Source organism: Myzus persicae, unplaced genomic scaffold (genome assembly GCF_001856785.1).
Source record: "Myzus persicae strain clone G006 unplaced genomic scaffold, MPER_G0061.0, whole genome shotgun sequence".
NCBI lineage: Eukaryota > Metazoa > Arthropoda > Insecta > Hemiptera > Aphididae > Myzus > Myzus persicae.
In genome coordinates this window covers 100,450-113,998 of record NW_019100626.1, presented here as the reverse complement: position 1 = coordinate 113,998, position 13,549 = coordinate 100,450, and the positions used below count along the sequence as shown (strand labels likewise).

The 13,549-nt window shown below is 32.9% G+C and overlaps 1 protein-coding gene across 1 annotated transcript; it reads left to right on the top strand.

Moving 5' to 3' along the window:
• Positions 1-1,015: 1,015 nt before the first annotated feature.
• LOC111037573 lies at positions 1,016-12,825 on the top strand. The gene is made up of 7 exons (XM_022320231.1): positions 1,016-1,577; positions 6,538-7,236; positions 9,537-9,863; positions 10,366-10,477; positions 10,555-10,666; positions 10,808-11,032; positions 11,695-12,825. Exons 2-7 carry the CDS (start codon positions 6,755-6,757, stop codon positions 12,039-12,041), a joined length of 1,605 nt encoding a protein of 534 aa, XP_022175923.1. The 5' UTR covers positions 1,016-1,577; positions 6,538-6,754; the 3' UTR covers positions 12,042-12,825.
• Positions 12,826-13,549: the final 724 nt, after the last annotated feature.

The following is a 13,549-nucleotide window of genomic DNA, read 5'->3' as shown; positions in this document are numbered from 1 at the left end:
GACAAACGTCATATTGTATTATAATAATAATACACAGCGCCCAGTAGAGTTGCGTGACGTCACTGTGAAGTCATAATCAGCCAGTCGGCCGTCTGCTTGGTGCGCGCGTCGGTCCGGGCCCGCCGGGAAAATCGATGCGATCTGACGTGATATCGTAGGTATATATGTACGGAAAACACGACATAAACATGGTGGCGCATACGAGTGGACTGTAATTGTGTACATATACATATAGATTGGTAGTACTGTTATTATGGTATAAGGTAAACATCATAGGTTTTTAGAATATTATGTAAAAAAACAACCGGCACACATGATTTTGGATTAACTTTGGCAAAAAAAGACTCACAATAATCGATTATTAATTTTTTTTTTGGAGATGATGCCCCACGTGTTTTTGAAAAACGGCAACCACGGTCGTTCTGGTTCATAATCATTTCTAGACCTAATATGCTGACAATATTTACCACATCGGCATTTGAAGTTTATTGTTTCGTGAAAAATATTGTTTATTATTTATTTCGTGTACACATTTTATTCTTTTACGCATGTATTGTAAAAAGCGAAGATGGTGGTATTAAGACATTTTCTAAAAAAGGGAACAAAAAACGACCGAACAATGTCTGGACAACATGACACACGATGGTCAAAAAAGACACAATAACGTCTTAAACGGGATACCTAATATGAATTGTAGTGGATACGGGTAAAAAAAGTCTGTTCAAAAGGACAGAATACAACTTTTTTTTAAAAAATTAACTATTTATGAAGTATATCAAAGAAAAAATTAAATAGATCAAAACTGATTTTATATTTATATTGATATTGCCTACTGGTAATAACTTCAGCTTATTTCATTTCCTAATACCTACAACGTCAACATCTAATAGTGGTATCAAAATATTATTCATAATTCTTGAAAAATAGTTAATTTTTCCAAAAACACTCTAAGAAAATACATACTTTTCTAATCATTAAACTGAACATGATTGTATTTGGAAAAAAATCGAAAGTGATTATCAATAGGAGTAATCACATAAACGGTTTTCTATTTTATTTTATCTATATCGATAGGTACTACTCAATAAATAAGTGATCAACCAATCTCAAATATATTTTGTTCGGACTTTTTTCGCCGGACTTTTTCACCCAAAGGTCGTTAGTACCGCATTATAGCCTGTAGCGTGCGTATTATCGCAGCGGGTGCCGCCTTGCCCGCACAGCCGCCGAACCCGAACGCTGCCGAATAATATTATCACGCCGTCGACGGTGGCGACGTCACGGGCGGACAGTGTTTCGCACAACGCTGCACAGCACTCACCACCGCCGTCAGCGTTTCCCAACGACATTTGGATCCACAGCTTTCGGTCTCTTGGTGACGGAATTATTGTTATTGAATTGTACATCTACCTGCCGCGCATGTCGTCCGAGATCAATTGCCATCAGCGTTTCGAACGCGTATGTCTGTTTTTGCGCCCGACTTGCGGTCGTGTACGATATGACAAAACGCGATAACTTCCATCGACGACGCCGACGAGACGACGAAGACTTCGCGGCCTTCACTTCCCTGGCAATAAGTGAGTGACACAGAATATTATTTGCTTGTTGTACGGCAGAGATATATTAAGTCCAGCTATAATTAAGTTGTAAATATGCGGATTATTGATTTAAAGCGTGTGATGGTAGGTATATTATTATTATTTATTTATTTCAAAATCAATGGTGAGTTTAATTTATTTATAGTGTAATCAGTAATAATGTATCAAAATTGCATAACCATTGCGCCGCGTTATATTATACGATATAATATAATATTTCCATAAGTTATTTTTCTATAGTTAGACAAATCGTAATATTATAGTTAATAATTATTTATTATAATGTTATTAACTATAAAGTCTATTCATATATTATAATTATTATTTATTACTCTGTTGTCAAAAATATGTTGATAACAGAGTTTATTGAATTGTATTCTTATCATATTATTCCACAGAAATATAATGTGTTACAATAATGTAAATCTGTACATTTTAAATAAATTATTTCTTTACTGTGTTGGCTTTAAAAAAACAGTCGAACAAAACTTTGACCTTATTGCTGTTGCTTTATTCTATTGTATATTCGTGTATAGCCACGATTCCGATACTATACTTTGCGTGAGAATTCGTAATTGACTAAAGCAGACACGCGCAGTTAAGAAATATTTTAGAAAAATGTATGAATTAACGTTCCATTAAATTTACTTGAATTAGTATAAAAGTACCTAAGCATTCCTTTTTTTGAAAATTATAGTTTACTATATATACTTTAGCAAAAATAGTTTCAATATGTAATATTATTACGAGTGAATTCGTTTAGACTTAAGAGGTTTTACCTAACTAATTTTAAGATATTATATAATATGAGGGAGGGTGGATGTAGTATACCCGATCCATATTCGATCGGTGGCATAGATTTTTAAAAACTAAGTATAGAAAGTATGCGGTGAAGGAAGATTATTTACATAAGACTCGTTTTTTCAACCGACATTTGTTTCTTAAAATAAGTGCTAAATGTACTATACTGCAGTTTTCTAATATACATAAATTCTTTCTAAATCAAACATTGTTTTAAAAAAATCAATGCATTTGAGAAAAATGTGTTTTATACTGACATACTGACCTAATGGCTAGTCGTATAGGTACATAATTATGCAACTGCAGAAACCAACCGATACCGAACTTCGCATTTTATTCTTAATAACGACCTAAATAAGAGCGTCGTAAAAAACCTGACCTTTTTAAAATGTCGACAAAACCCAAGATAAATAATTCCTTTCCGATGTGTTTTCATAACAGCTACTTTGGTCACAAAAATAATCTATACATATAAAATCCAAATACCACTTAGTCACTGAGTCGCTATAACTCAAAAACTACGCAACGTACGAACTTGAAATTTGGAATAGAGGTTCTTCTCATATTTTCACCGTGCACTAATACAGGATTTTCAAAAATGGTGCGTTTTGGTGGAGTAATTAACAATTATAATTATTCATCGCCAATACGTATTGTTCTGCACGGCAAGGGTTCATGGCGGCCCGCGGGTTTCCAGCTACCTGCAACTTATCCTTTTTGTCCATCATGAAGATAAGAATTGTTCCGAGAAGTTATAGCAGGGATATATTGTAAATATGAATAAAACAAAATTACATTCAGGCGTAGCCATTTAATTCAGCTAGTTGTTTAATATGAATAAAAAAGGTACACTATAAATTATTATTATCAGCATATAATGGTTCGAAATCAATTCTAATGATATGTTTTTAATTTAGAGGTAGGTACAATAAACACTAACATTTCATAATCATTCAATGCACCACACCTAACTATAAAAGTAGTAAAATTATTTTACATTTTCTGTTAACTGTCACCTATCACGATATTTTCAAATAATATGCCAATGAAATTTATCATAATTTTAACTATCTGATATGCATGCCTTTATAATCATGATAACTTTGTTCAGTGTCTTATTTTAACTAACTAGACATTAATTTACGTTTATTAAAATCTATTTTGATACATAATATAATAATGTGTAAGCAGTACAAGCACGGAGGCAGGAGGAGAACTTATTAATTTTTTTACAACACAAATACAATATATACATTGATTAATCAATGGTAGTATTCAGTAATTGGCACACACATATTTCAGAAAAATCATGTTTTTTCAAAAAAATTAAATTATAGAAATTATATAAACCAATTGAAGAAATGATTTCTTTGGGGTTAAAGGGAGGGGGTATAACTCTCACCTCCAATCCGGCTAGAAGAATTAGGTATACAATAATAATTACTTGTATCAATTATCCACCGAATTATTATATATTCATTTAGTAATATGATGTATTTATTAGTTTTGTATTGTATTGTTGTTTTTAGGAAAATTAAAAATGTTTCAGTCGTTAACTGTGAGGACTTGGGGGGTGGTTTCTGGTAAAAAATTATGTCTAGGAGTTACAAAAAAAAAAAAAATGTACAAGTATAGGTCAATCAACATAATCGGTGAAAATAAAAAAAATAACGGAAAATGGTTATTTTTACTCAACATCAGTTTTCATCGACATCGATTATGCTATAATTCAAATATGAATAATTTCATAAGCTTAAATTAAAAATAAATTATATTTATACTTGCACTATCTGTCTCAACGGCGTTTCTTCTAATAATAATAGTAATATAATATGTAACATGCAATGCCAATTATTTAGAAAAACTTCTTTTCTCCAATAGGAATTGAAAAAATATGCTATAAGCCTATAAGCACCCTCCATTCCTCCAAGTCTCAAGGAATCTGAGGGAATTGAAAACGGTTGAGTAGTTTTTGAGTCTACTAACTTTGGATGAACCAACCCGATACCTGTACGGCTGTACAGGCTGTACAATCCAACTTCGTAAAAACATGAAAAATTATAAAATATGTAGGTTATACAGTAGAAATCGTTTATAATGATGCTGAAGGGATGAAAGAAAATTTGTCGTAGTAACCAATAGTCATAACTATCAATAAAACTTAACTATGTTATGTATGCATTTTTTCAGATCCTTTACCTTAAGGTCATAAAATCAAATATGTCACTACAAATGGTGTCATTTTAAACCATTTTTTTGTACATACATAGGTTTTGGTGTATCCTAATTCACTGGAAAAAATCGATTGGATAACATCGCTTTGTAAACTATAGCTTATTCGACCGAGATGGACAATTCGCGTGTGGTAGATCTGATATTCAGATGTAGCATTTGGTATATAATCTAACGTGGTTCAAATCATTCTACACTTTCCTGATATCTCTAAAAACAATTTGAAGATCAAATTAAGATCTTATTTGAAATCCTCACAAAATCGGTTAACTTACTCAAGAAGGTACTTCTATAAGCTACAAACACACATTCAACTCTCAAATTATTTGTTCAAAGACATAATTTCCGTGCTTGAAACTATAAATGCGACAATTTGATGCAACAATTTATATCAAAAAAAAGTATTAATTTTATCCTATTATTATTATAACCATTTAGCTGTATACTAATAGAAACTATTAACAAAAAAATGTCCATCTTAAATCTCAAAATCCTAGATTGACCACCTCTCCGAGTAGGACATACTTGGTCCAATTGAGAATCCAAACCACTAAGTGACCCACTTTAACACACACAAAAGTTTCATTATAATCGTTTCTAGGCAGAGTTTAATGTCGTACAGACGTAGGTAGAGTATAATTATGTTTATAAAATATTTTCAGACTGTATTTTAAATTTTCAAATATTTTGGTTGTTTTAGTGCTTTTATAAATATTTAATGTTTTTCATTCTATTAATGTATGATACTTTTTTTTTTTGAAAATTGAATTCAAGGTTACATATAAGTTATTCTTACAAACTTCAGTACTTAAAAATATCAAAAAATACAGTCACTCTTTTTTAAAAGCGTTTACATTTTACAAAACACTATGAATTTTAATAATATAATCAATATATAATCAATAGGCGTTTACACATTTATTTTTTGTATTTTTTATGTGTAGAGATGATCTTTTCACTTAAAGCATATAAGTTGTTGAGGGTATTTTAACGCAAGCAATTATCATTAAAACTTATTTTACTCGTGTCTGCATTGCAGTGTATAATCAAAAATAAGAGTTTTATACTTTTATAGGATAAAAACACTGTAATTTGTCTAATAACAAGCGATAGCTACATTGCCATCAAAATGAGAATTATAATAACATTCTTTTCTTTTTAACTATTTTAAGTGATCTTGATTAGATGCACGAAACGTAATTGGGGAAAATGTGGACAAATTGTGTGAATAGGTATAAATCCACGGTTAATAGTCATTAATTTGTTATATGTATTAATGTATTATATTTTAAATACAGTGTAGCCAATATGTTTTAAATAAGCTAAAATATAGTATTTTTATTTTAGGAAAGACAAAGCCTACGAGCCTGTATTAAATAACTTTTCACTTGGAACGCTGTTTCAAATCGTTGAATTGAGGTGCTCAACCTCTACTGATTTTTTCTCAATTCGAGTACTGTATGTATGTAAGGTACCTACTACCTATGCAGTAACTAGTAAATAGTAATAACTAATAACTATACAAAAACATACAAAATTTACAATTAATATTATAACATATACGCAGCTACCCCTTCTATTAATGTATTTATTTCTTAAGGTTTAGGTTAGATATGCCGACCTTATAATATTATAAATAATACACAATATTTAACAATACGCGTTAAATTACCATACTGTTTACCTGTATATACCTATATAATATACCTAAATCTATATAATGTATAATATACTGTTCGAAAATTCACTAGAGCGTTTTTAATGAATTGTCCAAATGTATTATAGTTACAGATAATATCGGTCATCAGCTTTTCATCTCAACGTTTGATAATAAAGTCTTATCTACTACTAACAAAACAACAATTTTATTTTGCAGATTTTTAAATAAAATATTTTTTTTCTTTAGAAATTGCGACGGACACACCTGCAGCGGAAATAGGGGCTGTACTGCTTCAGGCTATACCGAAACAAGCTCGGAGTGTGGACTTGGAGAATACCGGATAGTACGTTATATAGGATTTCATAATATCGTACAATACATCGAATATTACAACAACTACGTCACAGAGCTTTGAGCAAGTGCCGCGGCAGCTGCAGCAGGACGTCCGGTCGGCCACTCGGTGATGGGGCATCTCAATCACACCGTCGAGTCGGCAAACAAAGCGTTCGCACCACCACCTTCTGCATCGCAGCCTCATCGTTTGTCATCGGCCATCACAACTTTGGGGTACGTGATCGGCACCACCGCTACGACCGGCCGCGACCTGCATAACGCCAACAGCAGCAATAGCAACGACCGCGGTGCTGGAAATTGCACCGGCGCAACGTCAACAATCGCACCGGTGACGGCCGCAATGCAGAACGGAACGGCTGTGCCGGACCGGTTGGCCAGCGACTACTATTACTATTACGCGTACGACAACACTACCGAGACCGCCCTATTCTATCCGCTCAATGGTTCTGCGGCTGGCGGGCGGACGGGGCCGTTTAAATCCAACTGCCAGTGGATACCCGCCCAGCAGAGCCTTTTCCAGTTCTCCAACATTTGTTTCCTGACCGCTTTCATAGTTCCTAGGAGTTACAAGTTCAGCGTGTTGTCACTGAGGTAATTATCGTTACAGATCCGTGTGCTACTTGCATATAATGTTTAATGTACTCATAGTATACCCACTACATTCCCTAATATTCCCTCATAAAAGTCCGGTATAAAACTCCCAGCGTCACAGTGTCAAATCAATATTATAACATTTAAATCAGATTTTCTTCAACTGCAACGTAAAGTAAAAGTTCTGGTTTAATGGTATGTCAAATAATACATTATTTTTATTTTAGTAATAGGTACCAAGATGTTTTTTATCTAATTTTTTTAAAAAATATAAAAATTGAGTAGAGCTTCATCAAATAGTTATTTGTATTATACAGAGTAGGTAAGTGTTTGATGATATTCGTTAAAATAATAGTTAAAAATTATACGTTATCAAAATTCTAAGGCAGATCGATCGCATTCGTTCAAATTAATATCGCCGAATAGTAAGGTTTTAGACCCTGAGTGAAAAAGCGATGATTTTTTTGGTTTTATAATGATGTTTTTTTTTGTTTATATAACGATTTATAGTAGCTAGTCAAAATATATTGATTTTAAACTTGTTAGAATACTTAATTTTTCGTTAATTACTTAGTAAAATAGGCTGACAAACCGATCTGAATCGTTTTTTGCATACAATAATTTATCATTGAATTAAAGTTTAACATTTACATTACAAAAACTTACTCAATGATCAGGTAAACTCGAAACCTACTATAAAGCAATGTACATCCCTTTTAAAAAAAATGTATGCTTATAAATCGAAAATTTCTTTTGTAGATTTGTAGGTATACTTTAAGGTAACTTGTGTACTTTTGGAACCTATACCTACTACATATAGGTATAATATAATTTATACTATATTATCTTATCATATGATGATAGATATATGGTTTTTTATTTTTACAATACCCAGATTTTGCATTTTGTAATTATAACTAAGTCTAAGCCTAAAACTTCAACAGATGAATAATGAATACTTACGTATCTGAAAGTATCGCGTCAAATGCTGAATTAGATGAGATAGTGTAGTAGTTTATACTCGATGCGTTATGTTACAGTATTCTTTAGACTTTTGTATTATTAATGGTGTCATACATATAATTGAAATGTGTATGCGGATTTCAGATAAATCAACCAACACACTGAGTTTCGAATAAATATCTATTTTAGACCAAGTCGGTACTCTGCGCCATCAGTTATTAATTATAATACGCGGGTATAGGAAACACATCTTTGATAATTAGAATTTGCATCAGTAATATATTATATTATTACTCGCAGATGTAATTGTCAAAGTAGGTACGTCTTAACTTTTTTTTAAAAATAACTGTAAGTAGATTTTAGGAACTTCTAAATGTTTTATTTAACTGAAAAATATTTATACTTTGGATCTTTTGATACTGTTTCAAAACAGTTCTTAAATATTTTACCTCAATTTGAATTATATAGTATATAATTTTCGAACCATCTACGAAAATATGGTTGTTCAATAAGTACGTAAGTCTTTTATACATTTATGGACTTAATTTTTCGGTTCTTAAAAGTTGGAACAATACCAATTGGCAATTAGTCTTTTACTTTAAGTTTCATAATTATACATACAATTATGTATTATAGCTGTCATAATTCATGTTTACATAATATTTAGTTTTGAAACATTTTAGTTGCGACTGTGAGCAATTACATTATAAGCTACATATACCTACTCTAAAGTCTACACTAGTTTCTAAATTAATATAACAATCCTCTGTAGCAATTTGTTAAAACGAAAAGTTTTAATGGTTACAATTTTAGTTTTTAAACCAATCAAAAGGACCAAGAATAAATCAAATAATTTTGGATATCTACTGATTAACATGTTAGAGTTAATCTATTCTCCTCCATATGTATGTAGATAGTAGATACCATAATATGCGAAACGCGGTATAAAGATGTTTAATTTATTTGAAAAACTAAAAACTAACGATTCATTAGATTCTTAGTTTTTATTTAAACATATAATTATAAATTATAAAATTATATTTATATTATGATATCTTAAAAAAGTACAATATTTAATATTATAGGTACCTATGTCATTACACTGTTATATAATATTACACCATTTGCATTATATCGTCAATTTAAATCATACTTATTAAAAATATAACTTTTTCGTGAAATAAAAATCCAATCAAATATAATTGAACATTTTTGTGTAATAGGACTATACATATTATTGATGTACCTAGTCTAAATGGCAATAGGCTTAATACGCCTAAAACGCATGACAAGCAAAACAATAAAAAGTATATTCACCTTAAGTCTATGTCGAACAGGGCGTTGCTGTTCTTAGGGTTTCTGATGTCGGGTCTTTGGGCGTCAACGGACGTGTGCGCGGTGGATGCGTTGCTCTGGTACGGATCACTGGCTTTGATAAACGCCGTGCACACGCTTAAACTGTGTAAGAAGCTCATGCCACCCGCGCTATCGGTCGAACTCATGGAATTGTACTTGCGGGTGTTCAAGCCGCTCAAAGTCAGCCAGAAACACTTCCGGGAGCTAACGCGGGAGGCGGCCATCGAGGAATTGTCGCCTGGCGAGTGTTATGCGGTCGAGGCAGTGACGCCTTGTGATCAGCGACTGTCCATTCTACTCAGAGGCAGGTGAGTGATATCGGTATAATTTTGCAGCCATAACATGATTTTATAGGACTCAGTTTGTCAAAATAAACAAAATAACGGTTTCAGTTCTTCAAAACAAAATATAAAGTATTTCTAAATTAGATAAAAACACATACCCATGTTAAACATGACTTAAGAGTTATTAAGTCATTTTTTAAAATAGGACGTTACACCCGTATGCGTTATCTTTGCATAAGTTGTACAAACGCATTTCATAGCAAATTGTACGTTCTGAAGAATCCATTTAACTCTCTTATGTTTAATATTAGAATGAATTGAGTAAAAAAAGAAGTTTAAAATAATATAATATGTTTACAGCTACCTATATAATAATATATTATATACCTACCTAGTATAAAGAATTCTGTGCAAAATAAAATTAACTTTGTGGCTGGGAATAAAAACGAATTACACATATAATTCATTACGATGGGATTAACCTTTCTGTAGGTACACAACATTGAAATTGGTTTTATATGCTTAGGTGTGGTGTTACTTGCGAAGGTACACAGTTGCACAATATCAGTTCGTATCAATTCATTGATTCACCCGAATGGATGGCTTCAGCTCTAATGCACGGAGAAACTATGTTCCAAGTAGGCCCGTTACAATATAGTCTTAATATATTATATATTATTTGTATCCATTTATTGGAATCGTAATACATTTTTAGGTAACGATAACGGCTGCTGAAGATTGTGTTTACTTGTGTTGGCAACTTTCAAAACTCAATCGGATATTTAAACATAGAACTCAATTGCACGCTGTACTTGCTAGTATCATAGGTAAGTCAGTCATTTCTTTAAAATTTGATATAATTTGACAGAGGCCATAGTTCGATCCTTGGACGTCAGGGAGGAAAACCATACAATTTATAATTATCGGTATTTGACTATAACGAACTTTTGGTCACGTGTGCACTGCAGGCAAAGATATAACGCACAAAATGTACTCGCTGAACGAGCAGCTTGGCCAAGCAAAAAGTTTCGACGACCAAACGCGTGCTGCACGCAACGACCATTGGCGGCAAGCGATTTACAGGAGCGTCAGCTTCGACGCCGTTAACACGGGAACTAAAGGAACCGTTAGGTCGAGCGCTTGGAAACGATATAGAGACCGAAAGGCGTCGTTATTCGCGGATCCCGGCGAAAGTAAGTGTGTTATATTATATAGCTATAGATATTAAATACAGTTAGTTCAGTTTTGTAAGGATTTGACATATCCCGTTAAATCCTCTAAACTTCTAAAGGCTAGACTATATACTTATACTTATCAATAATATGCGTACCTACATACAGGGCAGGAGTGCGACCAATCGTAGTCAAATATTATAGTGGCCCAAATTAGACTCCTTCCTTCCCTTCTCTACCACGAGCCCAAATTAATGATAAAAGAGCGGCCCTCGATGTTAAACACTATCGCACATTTCGCTACAATCCAGCCTGCTTACAGTAGGAATAATACTAGATTGTATAAACCTATACTGGCTATACTAAACCTACATTGATTAGCATTCCAGTAGTAATTAACCAAGTGACTCCGCTGATTTGTCACCATATTATATCTCAATCCCTCGGAATCTTTCCATTTTCTTTGGGCGGGATATTGTTACCCACCTCTCTTACACCCCAGGCGTTGCACCCATGTTCAGTGATTTTCAGCGCATACTTCAAACATCATTCTAGGTTTCTTTTTATGAGATGTGAAAACTCTAGATCTAAATTATTAACCAATTACGTATTGTCGAAATTCGAGATTGACCAAAATGGTAAAAAATACATGATAGTAATTAAACGTTATACGTTTCGTGTAGGTCCGGTGCACGGTCCGCGAAGGTGTTGGATACCGGTGTTGACCACGCAACTTTCGGATAGCACCACAGCATACGCCAGCATGGACGGGCAATCGTCTTCGGCCGACGAAGAACGCGAACCAATGCTCCCAGAGGACCACCAGTCGGACGATATACCGCTGTACCGGTTGGGCAGACAGCAGCAGTCAGCCGCCGTGTTGGCGTCGATATCCGCGACTGTGCCGGAAGCAGCCGGCCTGGAGCTCAACGCGGACGCGGCCCAGCGACCAAGGCGCCTCAGCTCGTTGCGACGTCAAAACAGCAGCGCGAGCAACAGGGAAGTGATATTCGACGAGACGGTACTCTAAAATGGCGTACACAAATTGTTATTTTAGGGATCCAGGCTTATTGCATTTGCATATTTTTTCCTGTCTGTCCATTTTACTGCGAAATAATTGCTATACATTTGTTTTATGCTAATAAGAATTTATTCGTGAATTTTTAAATAAGCAGTTTTGGGCATTTATTTTCATAATAATTATATATTATACAGAAATTTTTTGTATTTCACACATTTGTACGGAAAATAATAAATTTATGAACTTATGATTTGTGATAAAAAATAAAATCTAATAACACGGTACACTTCAATCTTGTAGTATTATTACTTCTTAGTGATATTGTAAGAGATTTTCATAATTCATGTGTTTATTTACTCGTACACAAATGTATATCTGCACGGAAACGCTAAAAGCGTCGTATTTTATTTCGAATGAGTAGAAAATAACCATAATGATCAAAGCTGGGCAAGTTAGTATAGTTTTTCAACTTGTTTATTCATAAATAATTTTATATATTAAGATTATTGAGCCTTAATTATTGTTGATGATTTATGACATTAATAAAATTAATTGAATAAGGCGGTGACATACCACTAATATATGAGTCATTTACTAAAATTACCACCACGGCACCTCCGCATAATATGTTAACAATAAATATATTATGATAAGAAATGTAACAATGAACACAAAATACTATAATTTAATTAGTAATTATAAAAAACTATACAATATACATCAATGATTAATTATTATCCAGTATTCTTAGTCTAGACCTGCCATACTCAACCTTTTTTTTTTATTTGGGCCACATCAAATATTTTAAAATATTACGCGGATCACCAGTCGAAATGAACGGAACAGGGATTAAAAAAAAGTGGGCACATTGTTGTATGGTTTTGTATTTTCCTGGCACTAAATTTCAAAATTCGATGTATTCTTTTTGTTCTCGCTTTTCTTTGAAAATAACTTACAAATTTACATATCGAGCTACGGCCAGTTTAGCTATAAGATAAAATACATAAAAATCCTTAAAAAATATAAATAGTGAAAATACCAAAAATATAATCATCCTTATCGCAATCGCGTAGGACACACTTTGATTGTTCTGGTACACCTATTTTATACTTTTATTAGTCTTGACATTTTTTTTATCAATTCAATGAGTTCTGTTAGGGCCACAGGTTGAGTATGGCTGGACTAAACGGTATTCACCTGTGTAATGGAACATTAAGATTTTCGCAGGAAATACAACAGGCAAGTAAAACAAGCGGTCCCCGGCTCATTTTTAAAGCCCACGGATATAGTAACTATAATGATTAATGAACAATTAATTGAAAAAAATAATTATACAATTTTCATATTTTCATTTCGTGTTAACTCGCAACTATGTTAGTGAATTATACAATGTTACTCTTCTGTCTTACATTCTGATAAACTGTAATTGAATAAGTACCTATTGCAATTTGTAAGTAATGAATACAATGTGGAGAAAAATTTTTTTTTCGATAAGTTTGTATGTGCGGCTTAGTAAA